Source organism: Psammomys obesus, unplaced genomic scaffold, assembly GCF_907164565.1.
Source record: "Psammomys obesus unplaced genomic scaffold, mPsaObe1.curated_primary_1811, whole genome shotgun sequence".
Taxonomy (NCBI): Eukaryota; Metazoa; Chordata; class Mammalia; order Rodentia; family Muridae; genus Psammomys; species Psammomys obesus.
In genome coordinates, this window is record NW_026592890.1 from 9,571,994 (window position 1) to 9,593,883 (window position 21,890).

Sequence of the window (21,890 nt, forward strand, 5' to 3'; positions counted from 1 at the left end):
GTAACCTTTTATGTGTTCTGCAGCCAAACCCCAACTTCTTGCTAAATAGCATCGCTAATCTTTTTTAAATTTTATTTTATTTATATATTTATTACAATGTATTCACTTTGTATCCCTGCTGCAGCTCTCTCTCTCATCTCCTCCCAGTTCTACCTGCCCTCCCTCTTCTCTCCCTATGCCCTTTTCCTAGTCCTTCTATCTGACCCTCGCTTATCAGGTCTCCACAAGGTTTGCTGCATCATCTTCCTCTGTGACCAGGCAAGGCTGTACTTCCCAAGGGAAGGTGATCAAAGAGCTGACTACTGAGTTCATGTCAGAGATAGCCTCTGTACCTCTTACTAGGAAACCCACTTGGTTAAACACCAACAAACCAAGTAATCCAATTTAAAAAATGGGGTACAGAACTAAACAGAGGATTTTCAAGAGGAATATCAAATGGCAGAGAAACACTTAAAGAAATGCTCAACAGTCTTAGTCATTCGGGAAATACAAATCAAAATGACCCTAAGATTTCACCTCACACCCATCAGAATGGCTAAGATCAAAAACTCAAGTGACAATACATGCTGGAGAGGTTTTGGAGAAAGGGAACCCTCCTCCATTGCTGGTGGGAATGTAACCTTGTATAACCACTTTGGAAATAAATCTGGTGTTTTCTCAGACAATCAGGAATAGTGCTACCTCAAGATTCAGCTTTACCACTCCTAGGCATATACCCAAAAGATGCCCTGGCATTCAATAAGGACATTTGCTCAACTATGTTCATAGCAGCTTTATTTGTAATAGCCAGAATCTGGAAACAACCTAGATGTCCCTCAATGGAGGAAGGGATCTAATCTTTAAGTTAAATAGAAATACAGTTTTGATGAGTGACTATGAGATAGTAGGAGTCAATAGTTGTGTGTGGGAGGGGAGTCAGGAATGCAGAAAATAGTTTTTTTTAACACAGGAAATTTTTAATCAACAGTGGGCTCCTGCAGTGACTTGAGGAGACAAGGACCACTAATGTTTCTGTTTATAACATGAGGGCATCCTTCCTTTCCACAGTTTGCTCAGGCATGGCTGCCTCCAACTTACCTGAGAGCAGACTCTTCTGCAGCTTTCTGAGGTTGTCCTTTGAGTTCTCAGGCTCCAAATTAGGTATTTTGTTGCTTTCCATCTGATCTTCCCTTCTTGCTTGGAGCTGGTAGCAGAATCACTATCAATCAGCCTGGTGTTCACCATAAACACTTAGAGAGCGCTGCCTGCCCCTCACCCCCAGATGGAGAATCAGGCCTGAGTCCTCACCAGTCAGCACTATGCCCAGTGTGGATTGCTATGCCTTTTACTACCACTGCCAAATAAAATCAGGAGGTCAGAGCCTCTGAGAGCTCCACAGGGATAAAGTTGTACCATTTCCCTACCTTGAAGTACATCAGACATTTCTATTTCCTAACTTTGGACCCAGGATCCAGCTGCTCCATGGCTTGCACAGGGTGACAAGGGTCTTGCCTTCCCCTTTTCACATGTTGCACCGTCTTCTACTAGTCCTACTGCTTCCCAACAACTGGAAGGCCCTTCCCTGGGCTTCTAGAGCTTGGGGACCCACCTCAATTGTCTCAAGTGCACTCTCGCCTCACGGTAACCAAAAAGAGGACCAACAAGTTCAGTACAGTGTCACTGTCCAGAGCCTAAGTTACTTGGCTTTACGTATGATCATCTTTCATTGATTTGAAGTGAGCAAGTGTCATTAAGACTTGGGACTTCAGCATTTGGCTTTTATCACTGCACACAGTCTGCTCTGGAACTTGCTTTGCTAGCTCTGAACTCCTGAAAAGATGGTGACCTACTAGCATACTTCTACCAAAGACAGGTCAAGGTGACCTCATGCAACAATAAAACTCCTTCAAGTGGGCCCTGAATAGCCAGCAGGCAGCCCTTTCCTTCATCTGTCAGCCACCTAAAGGAATCTTTACAAGGCCTTCAGGAAGGAAACAGGGAGCTGAGCTCATTCAAACCCTTTCTGCTTGTGATTTTCTCTCTCTGCTGGGCTACTTGGCTTAAAGATGTTCACTTCTAGTTGAAATGCCACATTTTGTAAAGGATGATATGCAAGTTTCACAAATATACAAAAGGGTGGGTGCAGAATGTTCTTTCCAGAAACCACCTGACCTTTTTGTTGTTTCCCTACAGCATCAGGAGAGACAAAACATCCAGTTCCTACTCCTTAAAATAGATACACTGTGTTAGGATAGATGCCTCCTTGGGAGTCTTCCACATATCCTTGAGGAAGGCACTGGGGGGCAGAAAGGAGTTTCTGTGTAATAATTTGATTTTTTTTTTTTTTTACAAATAAACTAGACCATATCAGAGAGTGGTGACCCTAGGTGAAGAGACTGACAGTCTATTTGATAGTTGCTTGAAGACATGTAAATAAACTGAAAGAAGCAAAGCATTATAAAGACGAAATTGTTGACACCCACATGCCAGAGGTCATCATTTGCTGATGAGAAGAAATATTACCAAGAACTCAGTAAACACAATTTGTTGGGGAAAAATGACCAAATAAGAATTTGATAGCACAAGGTTCTAGGAGGCAGGACAGTCTGTTCCTGTTGCCTATCCCTGCTTGGCAGTCCAGGATGTTGTCCTCATATGCACACCCTCATCCTGTCACCAGAAGTCAAACTTTTTTCAGGAAAAATGCTGGCTCACTGTGCACCATCGTGCAGATTTCAGCTCACAGTGGGAAATGTTATGTGCATAAAATACATCTTTCAGGTAGAATTCTGGGATGAGGCTAATTGATCTAGAAACAGGCTGATGTACATAATTGGCATAACATGTAACAGCTGTGTGTACCTTATTTTCAAACCATACTATTAGTATAATTGTGACTTTATCCAGGGGCAAAAATTAACCTTACCATCACCAGCTAGCAATTCTAATTAGTATCCATGAAGGGAGAGCAAAATGGATTAACTCACTGTGAGGAAGAAAGGTGGGATCCATGCCTCTGCACATTCCCAGAATCTGGGATTTATTTTTTAAAAAATTTACAAAGTTGATAATCCAGAAATGAAATATCAATGTGCTCATTGGGCCTAGTATTTATTTCCAAACTGGAAAAAAAAATGTAGGAATATAATAAAAATACAATTTTCTTTTTTTTTTTTCTGTTCTTCTACTCAGGACCCCAGTTTTAATAAAACTTAAAGAGTCACATGTTTTACAATAGCCAAATTAGCATCTACTACCTCTTTCTATCACTTCATGGCACAACTACTTCTGCTCCATTCTCTCATTTTCCATTCTCTTCAGTTATTCTAGGTTAGAAATTCCAAATTATTATAGATTAGTGTATTAAAAGTCAGCAATGGAATGCTCTAGAATAACAAAGCTGGGGACAGTAACACAGCACTGACTGCTAGGAACAATAGTAAGTTGTTTCGTTGTGGGTAAGGGTGAATAAGGAAGAGTCCTCTAGCGTCTGACCTGGGAATTACAGATTAATGTTTGACCTACAATTAAGATAAGGAAAATCTGCCCAGCAGAGCAGCCTCAATGAGCATCTTGAGTTTGTGCATGTCAAATTTAGAAGAAGGTTGAAAATGGAGCTGATAGAAGGGAAAAGGCCCACAACTATATCTTCTACTCTGCCAAGCCGATGAGCAACACCACAGTGGAGGGTGGGACATTGGGCAAAGTACATACACACATATACACACACACATATACACATACACACACAGAAGGGAGAGGGAGAGGGGGAAAGGAAGAAGGAGAGAAAACCTGACTGCTCAAAGGAAAAGAATACTGCAGCATTGAGTGTTGAAGAAACAGGTAGAATATTATTTGACATTCTTGAAACTCTAAACGTTATTGCATACACCATGCACTCCTGAAGTCCTGAAGAAGAGAGGAAGTCACTTGCAAATAAGCCAGTTTGAATGCAGTGAGGGCAGCTCACAAGCAGAGGAGAGCAGAGGTCTCTAGTGAGTTGGAGAGAGTCATCAGCTGACCACACCAGTGCACAAGCACAGGCTCCCACCTGTGAAAAGGCACAGCGTGGAAAAGGGCAAGTCTATAAGAAGGAGGTGAGCAATGAGGGTAAACAGAAAAGGTGGGACTCAAATGGAACTCAGATGGGTGTTCGCTAGAAAAGTATTGGGACAAGAACAGAAACTGAAGGCAGAAGTACATCAAAGGCAAGTTCGTTCTAGGAGAAGTAACAACCTTCATCATACAAGCAAAAGAGCTCACACAGTGCAAAGAAAATCTAGGAAATGAAGCCCATGGCAGAGAAAGAAGGAAAAGGAGGAAATGAAGAAGGAAGAAAGGAAAAAAAGAAGAGAGAAAAAGGAAAAAGATGGAAAAGAGAGGAGAATAACAACAACAACAAAAATCCTTCAAACGCTATACGGGGAAATGCTGAACATCAAGAAATAAGCTGACTAGAGCTCAGTAACACAAGCCCACACAGCGGAGTGAGGGGCTATCAGAGGATGGAACCATCCTGGGAGCTGAGTACTCCCAGTTGTAAGAAGCTGTAGACTCAAAGAGTTTTAAAACAAGATTGAGGATGCCCCAAATCCTGTGAACCCCAAAGGAATATCTCAGAGTTTGCAAACCTCAGGGCCAAAGCCACCACTCATAGGAGTTAAATGGGAGTATTTAGTAGAAAAGAGTTTCACAACTCCATGAAACATCATGATAATTTTGTAGTGACTCAAAATCCAGGAAAACTGGACTCTAAACCTTCAAAGTCAACAAATAAGTCAAGTGTTATATTAAAAAGACAGAACTGAATAGACAGCAAGAAGGGTCTAAGAATTAACACACATAATAAAGATGGTGAATGTGGAATCAAGTTTCAAATCCTGCTCACAAAGGACAAAATACAATCTGAACATAAATGCCATAGTACAAAATATTGCTTAAACATGAAAAATCATAAGTGCTTAGCTTATTTTATTTTTGGAAATGTACATTTTGGAGCTGGGGAGATGGCTCGTTGGATAAAATGCTTGCCAGGACCATCTGAGGACCTAAGTTTAAGCCCCTACCCACCATGTGAAACCTGGCACAGTGCTGCATGTCTGCATTCCTTGTGGTGAGCTGAGAGACAGAGACTCTGTCTCTGGAGGATCCCTGGAAACTCATGAGCCTAGAAAATACAGCAGAGCTACAAGACAAGATGCTCTGACCCCAAACAGAAGGTAGAAGGTGAGGGCAGCACGCCCATGTGTCCTGTGACCCTCACATGCATACTGTGAGATTCATGCACCCATGTTCACATACGGGAATGCACATACACGTGTACACATGTCACACACGATCTTAAAAACAAAAGTAAAATTTAAAGTTCAGAAGTTTCAAGTATATGAAGGATATTGGTTTTTGTTGATGAGCATATTCTTAATAAAGGCTTGATCTTCACAACTCTGTAAACTGAGACATGTCATTTGAAGAGCATCCAGCTGCTTCATCTTTTGTCTCTGCAGAAAGAGTAGATGTCCTCACCAGGAGAGGCAAGATGCTCATTGGTCCTCCAGGGTCTCCTCTCTGACTTTCAGATATAGGATCTCTGCCTGGCAACAGAAATTGGGAAACCTTGGGCAGTGTAGACAGAGAGGGACCAGAAATGCCACATTGCTCTCAAGCTTCCGGGCTGCAGCAAGGCCAGCCATGGCAGAAAGGAAGCTTACTTGCCCAGACACTACCAGGGAAGCCTGGTACAGGACAGCAGGGTGCAGAGTGGATTTGGAGAAATAGTTAAGGGTAACTTCCTACACTCTACTACTTATGGAATGGAGAGAGCCCACACTATCCATGATGTGAATGATTACTTGAACACAACAGGTAGGTGGCACAGCACGTGATGTACAGGGGAAGGAGTCATCAAGGCTGTGTGCACAAAGATAAAGGAACACGTCGCCTGTTGTGTCCACAAAGAGGAGGGATTCTCTCATTACAAGAGAAGAGTTTCTTTCTTCAGGAGCATGTGAGAGAGACTCGTTCTATTAGGAGACTGTGGTCCCTCTGCACTGACTAGAGTTTGCCTTTCCCTTGTAAATATATATTTGTTCCCCTGTGCTTTACAGTACAGTTATATCAATTTTCATTAAAGGAATAATCCATTTTTATGTCCCAAGCTTAAAACGTTTTATTTTAGCCATTGTTAACTTTGCTTTTTTTTTGCTGATATTCTTTTACTCAATATTTTGTTCCTTTATGATACTGTTAGTCTCTTATCTCTCAAAGCATATTTATTTTAGAGTTGTTTGTTGTTAAAGTGCATTTTGTAGGCTTTTGGTGGGAGAAAGAACAGTGCCTCATGTTCTTTTACTAACTCAATGTAAACGAACTGTTCCTTTGTTAGATTAAGCAAGATAACGTGTTAGTCACTGACAGAGCCGAACCTGATATCCAGCTGGGAGTTTGGCTGTAACATGCAGCTGTCACAAGTCAAAGCAAGTTACACTTCTCTGTGTGACACTGTTCCCTCACCTGTAAAATGCTGCTGCTGTGTGCATTAATATCTTTTTTCTGATTTATTGTCAGTGTGGTTTCTATATTTATATGGTATATTTCAAAGGCTTATATTCATCCTCCAGCTTGATTCAGTCCTGTGATTTATACTGCTTTGTTATATTATTAAATTGAATTTGTTTATCTTTGCACATTCTGGAATAGCATCTTCTTATTGACTAACTTTATTGTTTGACAGTCTCATGCACGTGTGTGATGAGCTTTGATTCTCCTCTCCCTTTATGTTTTGATGGAATAAGTTTGTCTTTGTTGCTTTGGCTTTGCTCTGTTTTTATAACATCCTCAGTTAGATATCTATCTCTGTGGCTAAGGCCCTCCTATTGCCCTCTTCTTCATAAACAGCTAAGAAAGAAAAGGACTGAAGAAATTATATAAAAGTTTCTCATTGTAACACTAACCCCCTAGTATTGCTCTCAGTCTACAAGCCTTTAATGGGCTTTTCTAGAATTGTATCAGCCAGTTCTTCCAGCATCCTAGTAAGTGGCCACCTTGTTCTCAAGCCCTCAGGCGCCTCCAACTCAGTCATGTAAGATGGGAGGTGTTAGTGTATTACAGGGTTCCCAAATGCTAACCACACGTGGACCTCAATGCTGTATGTACGACCACAGGTCACCATTGCCACAGCACACACAAAGCATCCAATCAGTCAGCCATAGGCTGGACCTAAGACAAGGCTATGAGAAAGCACCAAAGATAGAAATTATATAAAACACACGGAATAATCAAAATGGAATTGTGCTGTAAATCAACCTTCCAAACAATAGCTGAAATGCTTCTATTTTGAAAGTAAGATGCCTTTTTGTAAATAACCATGAAACAAGTAAGAAATAATAATTATTTAATACATTAGAGAGCATATTGGCTGTATAATAATGAAAATGTTGCATTAAAATTATAAACATTCACAAGAATATTGCCAGAAATTAGATTTGAAAAGCTGCTTTTGGTGTGGTATGGCAAGGCATTAATTTAGAAGGCATTAATTAGCCTGAAACATAAAACACATTGAGGAAGATCAAACGAAGTGTCCATCTTAATCAGTTAAAGAGCATCCTAAGACACCACCTGAAGAATGAATTCTAAGTGAAAATCAAGCTCAAATGTTGCTTGATGTCTTAAAATTACCAGGAAAAGCCATTTATAGTTTTAAAAATAAAGAACAGGATTCTGTGATTATAATAAATAAAACTTTATCAATCTGAATACAGTAGGCTTTGCAATAGCAACCAGTGCCCCAAGCCCTAAGGGCGTAAAGCAATGAGTGACTTAAAGCAAGGAAGTGACTTACAGGCCAGTAGGGAGTCCCTGTACTGTAGTCACTCAGGAACTGAGCTTGATTGACATTGATGACCACCTCACCTAAGGAAGAAAGGGATCTAGGGTGTTTCCCATAGAGAAACAATTAGTTGCCTTCTCCTGAAAGTGACTCCTCTCACTTCCAGTCACCACTCATCAGCCAGATTCAGTCTAGAGCTTGTCCAACCTCAGCAGGGCCCCAGAGTGCAAACCTACCCTAGACATTATGAATAACATGTTTCAGAACTTCTCCATCCTTTTATGTTCCGTAGAAGACTGTCACTTCCAGTCCTGGTGGACAGTTAACCCGTGAGACGCAGGCTCCCAGCTTCGCCTCCCTGTGGTGGACACAGTGAAGGTCCTTTCATCTTGGCTTCTTTCATCTTCCAGCTTGTGCTCATCGTCTGGCCCACAGGGATCTCCTCCCTGTGTGATTCTTAGAAGTCAGCTAGGGCGGGGTTTGCATGCAGATTTCTTGCACACCCCTGCTTCAAATCCCTTTCTTCTAAGACCCCTCCTCCATTTTCTCTGTACTCCCCTTGATGATGTCTCAAGCCATGCTGTAAGATACTTCCCTTCACCCCAGACCATTAAACCTTAACCCTGAGACAAAATCGTTCATCTCCCAGATCTAACAATGTGTGCCTCAAGCCCACCTTGATTGATGTCCATGTGTTCCTGGTAAGTGGCAGCAGGTTACACTGTCACCTCTCTGGCTCCCTTCATTGGCCCCTGTGAACAGCAAACTGACTGTTTCATTAGAACTTGCTTGACTCCTTCCAAATTCTGTGCATTTGTTGGCTAACAGGAATGCCTGCTGTCACCAACTCACATGCCTAAGCACTACGTGGCCTTCAAAGCTCTGTTCCAGTATTAATTTCTCCTTTTACATCTTCAGAGTGTCCTTTCCACTCCTTCCCCTAACTCCAGTCCTGTCTCCACCCTTCACTCTCTCTCCAGCAGAATTCTGTAGCTTATGTCACTTAGAAAATAATGTTAAAAAATGTTCTGTCCTCACACCATCTAATGGGCTGGCTAGTGCAGAAGAAATGCATCAAATATTTCCAAAATCAGTTTAATGAGGTACATAACTGTTCTCCTCACTGAAATGTGTATGGACACCACTTCCAAAAGTGTGATATGGCCATTTGAATCTGCTAATATGTTGGGTCTTGTATAAAAGTGCCTAGTAGAGACGCATATCCTGCAACCCCTAATGCTATGATGATTCCTGTCTATAAGAAGATATTTTTAGAATAAATTTCTGTTTATTTTAATCTCCCAGAGAGATCTTTTTGTTTATGACCAGCAGCATGCATTTGTGAGATGACCTGCTAGAAGGAGAGGCCACCCTGGCTGCTCCACTGCACAGAAACAGTGGCAGTCTGCACGTGGAAGGGGCACAAGACAGGACATGCCCAGCTGTCCCGAGTTGCTGCGGCTAAGTAGGAGAGAACATAGTAACTCCTGACTCAAGAAGCTTGAATGCTAACACTCAAAAGCAAAGCATTCTCCCTGAAAATGACATCCAATGGACAAACAGAAACTCTTTTAAAAAAGGACCAATCAGGAATAAAATGTGAGAACTGCATTACAAAGCAAGAACCTGTTCTGAGATTCCTTTTCAAATGGCAAGCACACTTGAATGCATTACTCTTTTAATGATCTAATCGTTTCACTAATGTTTGAAATTTGACAAGTGCATTATTTTGAAATTGATAATAAACTCTAAAAAATTAGTTTTAATTTAAGACGAACAATTAGGCTTTTATGTTGGAAAATATGGAAAAGAGGTAAATTAGTTGGGTTATTTTGATTGCAAGATACTAAAAAATGAAGCATGATTCAAACTGTCTTCATAAAGCTTGCTCAGTAGTTCCCATGACTTAAAAATCATTTCAGGTATGTTTTCCGTGGTGGCTCAATATTGTCACTCTCTGCTGTGGTATGTGAAGATCATCCAAAAGCTAGCTCCCTCCTGAGGTCAGTATATCCCAAGTACATCCTGGGACTCTCTGCTCACCTTCATTCACACCTGTAAAAAAAATAAAATAAAATAAATCCAAGTGCCAGTGTCCCTGTATTTCCAGAGAAAGAAGACATTTGCGATGACTGCACATGCTCAGAGCTTGCATAGCTGTGACCAAGGGAGAGGAAGCATACCTATCATGTAACCCACTCATGATAAAGGTGAGGAAAAGAAGAGACACCCTTCTAAACTCTATCCTTCTACAGTTCTTAGTTACCCAATTCTGCAGAGCCCAAAGCCTCTTCTAACAAACTGCAAAGAGAAACATAGGTGGGCACTATGAACAAGAAGTGGCCAGTCTGAGATCTAGGGTTCATCTGATGCATTTGAACATCAATTGAAAATGCAGCCAGCGAGAGAAGAGGGATCTGCAATCTTGCAGTTTAGAGCATTTGTTTTCTCTGGTAGACTCCTTGTCTTGAGAACCCGACACTAAAGACTGCCTTCCCTTGTTGCCTTCTTGAGAATGAATGTGCCACATTAGCAAAGATGTGGCCTTAAACCCACCTTCTATGCTGGCAAGATCAGGAGGAGAGTTCTCATCTTCCCTAGAGGAGGAAAGTAGGTAAGAATATCTTGGAGAGCTATAATGAATTGACCTCATGGGAAAGTGGCCATACATGGACACTCCCAACCAGATGGGTGACAGTTTCGCTGTCTGACACAGTTCACTCCCTGTGCCTCATCTCCACCCATTTTCATCACACTTAACCTGGACACTGACATATTGTCTTCACCCTTCCATCTAAACATTACTATAACATAAAAACCTTGTGTTGCTGTATGAATCTACTAACGGGAAGAGTATCCTAATGAAGGCACAGTGGTGTCAATCCAAGGCAGAGGCTAGATGACAACCTCAGAAATATTGACCGTGTACTTGGTCATCTTCCAAGGCTAAAGATCCTTCTGGACCTGTGAGGATGGATCAAAATCAGGCTGAGTCCTGTGTGAGAAAGGACATCAGAAATTCAACATAAAAGCATAGTAATAGCAAAAGTGTCAGGAACAGGGATGGCAGCTGCCTGCACCAGAAAGTCATGGTAGAGCCAGAGAGAAGGTGCCAGAAACAGCCAGGGGCACCTGCAAGCAGGATCCATCACCATCACTGTTCTTTTCCTGTTTCGCATAAGCCATTGCCCATTGTTCAGTACTGAGGCACAGCACCTTATTTCCACAATGGGGACAACAGTGACCCCCAATGTATTGGGTCATTTCTGTGGTAAAATGAACTAGTATATTGAAAGCTTTCAACAGAGCATGTGATATGAATGTGATAAATGTCACCATTATCCTCTGCCTTAATGTTGACATCTTTAAGTCACCCAGGCTAAAGCCTCATGTAGGCACCAGGCAGCCATATTATTCCAAAGCGGATCTGATTCAAACTGTACCCTGCACTGTTATACTAAGTGCTCAGTCCACACGAGAGTCAGTTCACTGACATTTTTAATGATCTCTTTAATGTTTAGCACCAATATGCACTGGGCCATGGGAAAATAACTCATTTCTTAGGGGATGCCAGGAGGGAAAAAAGTGCAATTATTAGGAGTGCAGACTTTGGACTTGTGAAAAAAATCTGGCTTTCCATTAACTAACTATCTTTGTAGTGTTGGGCCATTTAATTCTTTCACCCCTCCCGGAAGAGAAAAAAATTTTCCAGTGTCTTTCCTGAAGAGACTCCATTTTACAGCTAGCATTTAACCCCACTTTGAGTGATGATGCCCTGGCCACCGTGACTTATTTCATAAGAAAAAGCAACTGGTGCTGAGGATGGAGGATGATCCTTGCACTTTGGTGGGCACGTGAATAACCCACAAGGCACCACCAGTTAAGTAATGAATCCCCAAAGATAAATGTGTGCTATGTGGATTTATCAAAGTAAATGGTGCCCATATGGGCATATGATTGTACTGAAATTGTATCTGAAAAACTGAAAACTCACTGAGCACAACAGAGCAAGAAAACAGTCTACTATCTTCATCTGGACACTCAGCATGGTTGTGGTGACGGCCTCTCCAGATCTGTCACCTGACAACCTAGTATACGCATCAGTGGAACCAACAGTCAGGGAACTCCCAATAGTCCCATAGGTTTGAGCTGATTCCACACTGTTGATGCAGCCCACTCAAATAGCTGCCTGTCTGTCTGCCTATTTGCCCATTTATCCATCTGGACCCACCACTGTCTGTCCACCTATATGTTCATCTGGACCCATACTTATCCATTGCCTCAGTGACCTTGATCCTGTAGCTCACTTATACAGCCTGACTAGACCCAAAGTCTCAGTCAAGACTGTGACCTCACAGCTTGAGTCTTCAGCAGCATCTCCAGCAGACCCCCAACAGGTTTATTTATCTGTGTTCATGTAGAGACTCTGCCTCTGTGGAATTCTGTGAACTCTGCAGCAGCGTCCTTAAGCTTTTGCAGCCATTCTATAACCTATGAGTGTTTTTACTGTGTGGCCTGAGAGTTAGCACTGCTGCCAGTGAAACCAGTGTACCTTGTGAATGTATTAAAAGGCCAATAAACTCTGACAATGGAAAGACACAAACATTTGTCTGTGTTTCTGACATAGTGTGCTCACAACAGCATGCCTTGCTTTCTGAAACATGCCATGAGCTTTGTCTCCATTGCTATGACTTATTCTTTAAGAACAAACCACTGACTCCCAGGACCCAGCATGAGGTTTCCTGCTCAGTTCACAGAGAGTCAGTTCACTGACATTTTTAATGATCTCCTTAATGTTTAGCACCAATATGCACTGGGCCATGGGAAAATAACTCATTTCTTAGGGGATGCCAGGAGGGAAAAAAGTGCAATTATTAGGAGTGCAGACTTTGGACTCATGAAAAAAATCTGGCTTGCCATTAACTAACTATCTTTGTAGTGTTGGGCCATTTAATTCTTTCACCCCTCCCAGAAGGTTAGAAATACCTTTGTCCAGAGGTGTGAGGAATCACAGGATTGTGTAAGGAAACATTACTGTGCCAAAACAAACTGGGAAATACAATTTGTGTGTAAACGTGTTGTATGTGTGCATATTTCTTAGTTTGTCTTTGCAGATTTTCAACTTGCAGATTCTCAACTTGCAGTTGCCAAGATAGATGATAAGTTTTGATTCAATAAATGCACTCAATCTACAAAAAAAAAAAAAAATAAATAAATAAATAAAATAACTTCAATAGAACTGAACTAGGTCAAATACAGATCCCTGAAGTAGCCCATCAAGGAAAGGTTGATGGAAAGCAAGACCTCAGCACATTCTACTGAAACTCTGTTGTTCACACAGGAATAACAAGAAAAGAAAAAGGGAAATCCTAACTCTCAATCACTCTTACACCTTCTTGGTTTTTCCTGATACTCGGTACTTACTTGTTTTGTTTGTTTGTTTTTAAAGGCAGACTCTCATGTATCCCAGGCTGGCATGGAACTTGCTGTATAGCTGCAGATGAACTTGAACTCTATCCTCTTGTCTCCACCTCCAGTAAAGCATCACACCCACTCTATGTGGTGATGGGGATGGAGCCCTGGGCTTCACACATGCCAAGAACACTCTCTGTCACTGAGCTATGCCCCGGCCTTCCATCTCTGTGTCTTACCAGCTACAACAGCCAGATGGGTGTGGTCCAATGTCTTACCAAAACACTCTTCTTTGTTGGAAAATGTAGAATGTGTTGTTACCTTAGTCAGCCTTCATCCAGAGAGCTCACTCAGGTTACTTGTAACTACTGCTGTCTTCCTAGATGATCCAAGTTGCTTGCCCAAATAATCATTCCTAAAGTTGTACCAAAATTTTCTATCAGGCTTAGAATTGTGTGCTTTTCCTGTCCTCCTTTAGGAAGGACTGGACTCCTATATCTTAGAAATTGTTCTGTCTAACCACCTTCTATTTCATAATATTCCTGAATTCCCTACTTCACATAAGGCCTATGCATATCATATCCTTTATGGCTCTGACTTCCACAATCTAAAAGTTGTGGCAAATTTAGTGACCCTTTCTCAAGCGGAGTAGGGAATGTACCAGTGCTTCTTAACAGCAATGCCCACTTGATACAAAAGACTGTCATTTTATTTCATTCTGAAAATGGTAGGAGTAGCAAGGCTAACTCATTCTTTCCCTGTGTGGTAATCTGAATAAAAATGGCACCCATAGGGAGTTGCCCTGCTAGGAGGTTTGGCCTTTGAAGTTTCAGATGCTCAAGCCAGGCCCAGTGTCACTCACTCTTCCTGCTGCCTGCCAATCCAGATGTAGAACTCTTGGCTACCTCTCCAGCACCATGTCTACTTCTATGCTGCCATGCTACTCACCATGACAACAATGGACTAAACCCATGAACACTAAACCAGCCCCAGTTAAATGCTTTCCTTTAAAAGGCTTGCTGTGATAATGGTGTCTCTTCACAATAGAAATCTTAACTAAGACAGCAACATAGAGCATCCCACTCCTTAAATGTGAACTGAGTCAATATCTAGGTACAGAGGAGCACGGTGCTCTGAGAGAAGAGCCCTGCATTGCCAATGACAGTACACTCCATGGAAGCTTACATTCAGCCGCCCAGGTACTACAGCAGACACTCAGTCTAGAGTGCTTAGAGACCTGTGAGTATAAAATGTGCTGGTGACTGCATCTTTGAGAGCGTGTCAGTAACTGATGCTTTCATCTGTTTAAACAAATAGTATCACTTATAAGAAAAAAAAATACTTAATAGAAAGAAAGTCAACTTTCACCAAGTCCTAATTATATTAATCATTCTAAAACAATACAGAAAATAAAATAACTAAACAAATAAATATACTGAAATAATTTTACTCCCTGTAGATACACTGTCTTCTCCTTTAACAACCTGATGGTCTTTGGAGTGTTTGGATTGTTTCCAGTCATAAGCAATACTGGTGTTAGCCTTCTTTCATAACTGGGCACACACCTTCATACTTAGGCTAAAGGCCCATGGGGATGAGTTGCTGGGCTAAGTATCACTTGCATTTTTATGGCTCTGAGGAAAACTGATGCCTTACAGAAAGGATGCATCTATCTTTGCCACAGCATCTGTTAGAGTTTCTCTTTTCCCAAACTTGCTTCTGATCTAAGTGGTAAATTTCAACAACTATTTTTGCTGGTATGGCACCCCAAACTTACTTTGATTACCAATGAATTTGAACATTTTAGAAAATTACTGCTCACTTATATGTTTTAAAATTTATTATTAATTACAGTTTATTCACTTTGTATCCCACCTGTAGCTTCCTCTCTCCTCCCCTCCCAATCTCACCCTCCCTCCTTCTTCTCTACCCATGCCCCTCCCCCAGTCTACTGATAGGGGAGGTGTTCCTGCCCTTCCTTCTGATCCTGGCCTATCAGGTCTCATCAGGACTGGCTGCATTGTCTTCCTCTGTGTCCTGCTAAGGCTTCACCCTCTCCCCCCTGAGGGGGAGGTGATCAAAGAGAAGGCCAATCAGTTCATGTCAGAGACAGTCCCTGTTCCCATTGCTATGGAACCCACTTAGACACTGAACTGCCATGGGCTACATCTATGCAGGGGTTCTAAGTTATCTCCATGAGTGGTCCTTAGTTGGGGTATTAGTTTCAGAAAAGAACCCTGTGCTCAGATTTTTTTGGTTCTTTTGCTCTCCTTGTGGAGCTCCTGTCCTCTCCAGGTCTGACTATTTCCCACTTCTTTTATGAGATTCCCTGCACTCTGCCCAAAGTTTGCCTATAAGTCTCAGCATCTGCTTTGATACCCTGTAGGGTAGAGTCTTTCAGAGTCTTTCAGAGGTAGGCTTCTGACCTGTTCCCTGTTTCTCCCTCTTCTAATGTCCATTCTCTTTGCCTTTCTGAATGAGGATTGAACATCTTACCCAGAGTCCTCCTTCTTGATTAGTTTCTTTAGGTGTACAGATTTTAGTATGTTTATCCTAGATTATAAGTCTAATATCCACTTATGAGTGAGTATATACCGTGTTTGTCTTTCTGCTTCTGGGATAGCTCACTCAGGATGATCTTTTCCAGTTCCCACCATTTGCCTGCAAATTTCATGATTTCCTTGTTTTTAATAGCTAAATAATATTCCATTGTATAAATGTACCACAATTTCTGTATCCATTCCTCAACTGAGGGGTATCTGGGTTGTTGCCAGCTTCTGGCTATTACAAATAAAGCTGCTATGAACATGTCCTTGTTGTATACTTGAGCATCTTTTAGCTATATGCCTAGGAGTGGTATAGCTGGATCTTGAGAAAGCACTATTCCTAACTGTCTCAGAAAGCACCAGATAGATTTTCCAAAGTGGTTGTACAAGTTTACATTCCCACCAGCAGTGGAGGAGGATTCCCCTTTCTCCACATCCTCTCCAGCATGTATTAACACTTGAGTTTTTGATCTTAGCCATTCTGATGGGTGCAAGGTGAAATCTCAGGGTCGTTTTGATTTGCATTACCCTGATGAGTAACAACATTGAGATTTTTTTTAAGTGTTTCTCTGCTGTTCAATACTCCTCTATTTGAGAATTCTTTGCTTAGCTCTGTATTCCATTTTTTAATTGGATTACTTGATTTGTTGCTGTTAAACTTCTTGAGTTCTTTATATATTCTGGATATTAGCTCTCTTGTCAGATAGAGGGTTGGTGAAGATCCTTTCCCAATCTGTAGGCTGTCCTTTTGTTCTGACGACAGTGTCCTTTGCTTTAAAGAAGCTTTTCAGTTTCATTAGGTCCCATTTGTTGATTGTTGCTCTTAGAGCCTATGCTATTGGTGTTCTGTTCAGGAAGTTGTCTCCTGTGCCAATGGGTTCTTCCCCACTTTTTCTTCTAACAGGTTTAGTGTGTCTGGTTTTATTGAGGTCTTTGATCCACTTGGACTTTAGTTTTGTGCAGGGTGATAAGTATGGATCTATTTGCATTTTTTCTAAACATGTAGACATCCAGTTAGACCAGAACCATTTGTTGAAGATGCTATCTTTTTTCCATTGTATGGTTTTGGCATCTTTGTAAAAAAAACAGATGTCCATAAGTCTGTGGGTTTATTTCAGGGTCTTATATTCAATTCCATTTATCTACCAGTCAGTTTTTATGCCAGTACCAGTTTTTACTATTGTTGCTCTATAGTATAGGGATGGAGATACTTCCAGAAGATCTTTTATTGTAGAGGAATGTTTTAGCAATTCTGGGTTTCTTGTTATTCCATATGAAATTGAGAATTTTTCTTTCAAGGTCTATAAAGAATTGTGTTGGTAATATGATGGGAATTGCATTGAATCTGTAGATTGTTTTTGGTAAGATGGCCAACATAGTTCTTGAAGTCCTTGCTAGAGCAATAAGACAATTAAAGGAGATCAAGGGGATACAAATTGGAAGGAAGAAGTCAAAGTATCATTATTTTTAGATGATATGGGCCACCTGAGTGGTCCCAAAAATTCTACCAGGGAACTCCGACAGCTGATAAACACCTTCAACTAAGTGGCTGGATACAAAATTAACTCAAAAAATCAGTAGCCCTCCTGTATACAAAAGACAAAAGGGCTGAGAAAGAAATTAGGAAAACAGCACCCTTCACAATAACCAGAAAGGACATAAAGTACCTTGGTGTGACTCTAAACAAGCAAGTCAAAGACTTGTATGAAAAAAATTTCCAGTCTCTGGAGAAAGAATTGGAAGAAGATATCAAAAGATGGAAAGATCTCCCATGCTCCCATTACTATGTTAATCTTGGCATGAATAACATAGTAAAAATGGCCATCTTATCATTTGTATATATTAATCTCTGTATTATCTGCTCACATTCTTAGACCATCTTAATTTTATTCTTCTACTGGATTATGATGGCTATTTGTATGTTAAGGATATTAACATCTACAGCACAAGTCAAAAGCATTTTTAGACTTCATATTTGGCTTTCGTTTTGTTTGGTGTTTCTAACTTTAAACAAAGACAATCCACTGGAAATGTTCCTGTGTTTTCTGATTTTGCAGTAGCAAATCATATCTAATAGTAGGAAATGTTCTCACTTCACAAAATTCATAGCAATAATGGATTTTAGGCCTAAGAAAATTGTACATGGGGCTTATAATCCTCTAAGATGAATAAATTTTACCACTTTGACTTCAAATTATTTTTCCTTACTCTTCAGCAATTTCTATATATCTGTACGCTCCATCGTTTTGATTATACTTGAAGGCTGTAAACAGTACAATAGAAATCCAATTTCCTGAATGGAAAGGTTCTATAATGTCAGAAGACTCTTCATGTTAGACCTTTCAAAACCTTAAATCTTGAGTTCAAAGCCCTCACTTACAACTTGACAACAGCTACAGAAGGATAAACATGTCTCTTTAATCCCCAGAATCATATTCTCTTTATATCTGTTAACATACTTTTTCAAAGGAAAAGAGCTTTGATTCCTACTCCCGATCCTCAAATCATATTTCTTTAATTCCACTGGGAAAGTAAGAACAAAAAGACTTCCAACTTGATGTTATGAATCAATTTCTCAAGAACAAGGAACAAAAATACATGAACTGAAATGGAAATGGGCAGTGTAAAAAGTAAATCCCTCTTGGGGCTGGCGATGATAGCTTGGAAACCTGAGTTTGATCCCTAAGGCCCATATAAAAAGTCGGTGTGCTTGCACACTAGTAGTCCCAGCACTGGGTTGCTGGAGGCAAGGAAATGTCTGGGGCTCACTCACCAGACATCATAGCTGACTCAGTGAGCTCAAGACCAGTAAGATACTGTCCCGACGAAACAGGTGAGCACTTATGAGTAATAACACCCAGGACTGACCTCCGGCCCCTCCATACACACACTCATACATACACATGCATCTGCATGCACACGCGTGCCCAGATGGACATACACATAGATCCAAAAAATAAAGGGAAAAATCCCTCTTGTTTAAATTAAGAACGTTTTTATACTACACCTCCGTTTTCTCTCACATTTACTGTGAAGAATTCTTCTCATTTCCTGGGAAGGAAGGACACAGCATTCCCTTCCTTGGGATGGTCAGAGTAACAAGCTAGGCATTGTGGTTGTCAGTCATTGTCAACAATTTTCCAAAATATATATAAACACAGCAGTATGGTCTACATGGCAAGTCTTCCCTGAAACTGGGTGTAGATGGGCAAATACAAGGCCATCTCACTGCAGTCTTTAGGATGCACACCTCATGCAAAATATACATTGAGGAGCTCCTACAGCCACCAAAACTAGATTCAGACATACTTCTCTTCAGGGCCTCTCACGGGGTTTCTTGCCTTTGACATTAGAATGTTCTGGTGTATTTTCCTGAAATAAATAAATAAATAAATAAATAAATAAATAAATAAATAAATAGAGAAAGAAAGAAAGAAAGAAAGAAAGAAAGAAAGAAAGAAAGAAAGAAAGAAAAACACAAAATGGATAATTATGCATGGCTATGAGGACTTTGTAGGAATGTGATGGTAGGGAGAGAAGAATGGGCAGAAAGTGCAGAAATGAAAACTTTCAAGTGTCTGGTTTTTTTGGCTCTTTCATCAAGGTGGGACCTCAGGTCCTCCATGGGAACATACCTACGCACATATGCTTCTCACATCACGAGCTCAGGAAAAACACATTCACAGTAATAAAGCCAGGTAAACTACCTCTCCATGACCAGAATGCCTCAGTGTACGCTCATCTACACAGCTGGAGCAGGCTCCTTTTCCCAGGGAGGGCTCTGTGTTTCTACTGCACAGCCCTGCCTGGGAAATTCTGTAGCTACATAGCATCCGTTTATCCCACAGGTTTGTCCTTGTGTGTAGGCTAGTTCCTGATCCTGAACCAAGGCTGAGTAGCCCTGTGATTGGCGCTTAATAGCCTTGCCTTGTCAGGAACTGTTAACATACTTGTGGTGTACACTTACTGTCTGTTTCCATGCTAGACTGCAATCCCCAAGAGTGTGTTAGCATCTGTGCTGTTCACTTCAACCCGTCCAGTTCCTGTGAGGAGCACATTAATACATGCTCAGCAAACACTGATGAAGGAGGATTAGTAATCTAAATGTACAAAGTGTTAGGTTTAGTTCCTGACACAAAGAAGTGATCGATGCGTGGTAGTTTGGATAAGACCAGAAACAATCTTGCTGCTGGCTGTGCATGCTCCACTCTCTATCTCCTCCCACCAGGGCTCTAAAGCTCTGTTTCTCACTGTCCTGTCACCACAGCTTTCAGAGGAAATTGCAGCATTCTATTTTTAGTTGTTTTTCAGAAGAGTCTGTGTGGCCTGCAAAGTGTGTAAAAGCTGTAATGATGGGCCGTCATGCCACCAAGTCTTACAGTTATATTTAGGTGGACTCCCAGAGTTCAGGCTGAACAGCTTTGTTTGCTACATGTTTGCTTTCAAGCCAACCAGGGATGTATCCTTGACTGGACCAGAGGTTGTGAGGCTACTCTGAAGTGTGTTCATTCTCCAATTGCCAGTTTGTTGCTGGAGAAGATAAAACTTTATTTTTAAAAACTCCCCAGTGTTTCCACAGGAAGTATCTGTGAAACTACAAAATGATATTTTAAAGTCTTGGACCATTTTACTTAGGTCTGTCACCCTGAGTACCTGGATCTGGCTAGTTTTTCCTTTACTCTAAGGGGGCGGGGAAAAGCAGAGAGCAATATAAAACTCTTTGAGCAGATAGTTGGATATGAGCAAGTGGAAATGGACACTCAGGGCCAGAGGAGAAAAGATGAGGGAGAAGACCCAGAACCAGAGAAGAGATGTACAAATGAGGACCTAGAAACAGAACAACAGAGTGGGATGGTGAAGAGGGAGAGAAAAAGTAAGAATGGTGGCTCAGAACCAACCACACAGAGAAGGGGAGGATGGTAACACAGACCTAACCAGGGAAGAGAAGGTGAGGATGGCGACACAGGGCCTAAGAAAATTTAAGAATGGAAACACACCTTTGATACCACCACCTCAGAGGCAGAGGCGGGTGAATCTGTCTAAGTTGGAGGCCAGCCTAGTCTACAGATAGAGTTCCAAGACAGACAGGGCTATGAAAAGAAACCATGTCTTAAAAAAAGAAAAGAAAAAGAAAAAGGAAGGAAGAAAGAAAACAAAGAGAAAGAAAAGATGAGATGAGATAAAAAGAGTTTTTAGGGTTGGGGAGGAACCCACACCAGCTGGGAGGATGAGCAGTAACCAAACAAGATGTGATTCTTAGCAGGCGGCTGGCTGCACTGCCTCCTCAGAGCTGTAATAATATAATAAGGCCCCCTTGGTCCCCAGCGGAGCACACTTTAATTAAATGCATCCATGAGACAGCTGCACCTTAGCATCATAGAATTCATACACAATATTTTCTACTTGTCATTTCTCTACCACATAGATGCCTTGAACCTCCGAAACAGACAGGTCATTTGCGTCACTCTCAAAGTCCTCCAGCATCTGGTTGTATCGGCTGAGATGGTGGGTGAAGCTTTGGTGCCTTACTACCGTCAGATCCTGCCAATCCTGAACATCTTCAAGAATATGAATGGTGAGTGATCCCAGAAGGCAAAATGTCTTTTAAGCCTTAAAATAAGGGAGCAAGCCTATTTGGAACTATCACCCTTCAGTTTGGAGATGTGATGCCTCACATTCTCCCACTGTCCCCTCTGGAAACAGTCAAATTGGCAATTTTGATGATTCCTCAAACACCCAGCCCACTCTCTCAGGAGAGGAGCCCCAAAATGCTTCTATATGTTTCCAATAACTAAACTGTATTGTTTTCTTTAATACTTCTCAAATGCATTAGAAGGTTTTGATCCTCCCTATAAAACTTTATAGCTCACTATTTATAAATTGATTGAAGGTAAGTGTTTTAAATGCTATTCAGACATGGTAAACAGTTTGGAGATTTTTGACATCTGATCTTTAATCTCAAGGAAAATAAGAGAAAAAAAGATAATTTTTTGCTCTTAATTATTAATACTTAGTAATTTGTCATTAACACTTTTCACTAGCTTGGATGGTAAGTATTGATTAAAATAGATATGGTGGCTGATTTCTCTTGAAAAAAAAATTCTTTACTAGAGTTGGGAAGCATG

The 21,890-nt window shown here is 41.1% G+C and overlaps 1 protein-coding gene across 2 annotated transcripts in view; it reads left to right on the plus strand.

Moving 5' to 3' along the window:
- The window catches only part of Pacrg (parkin coregulated), a 438,897-nt gene that overhangs the window by 233,221 nt on the left and 183,786 nt on the right, over positions 1-21,890 (plus strand). For both annotated transcript variants that reach the window (XM_055616071.1, XM_055616072.1), the window contains one exon: positions 21,191-21,340. In XM_055616071.1, coding sequence (XP_055472046.1) covers positions 21,191-21,340 — 150 coding nt within the window. The remainder of the gene's footprint in view (positions 1-21,190; positions 21,341-21,890) is intronic.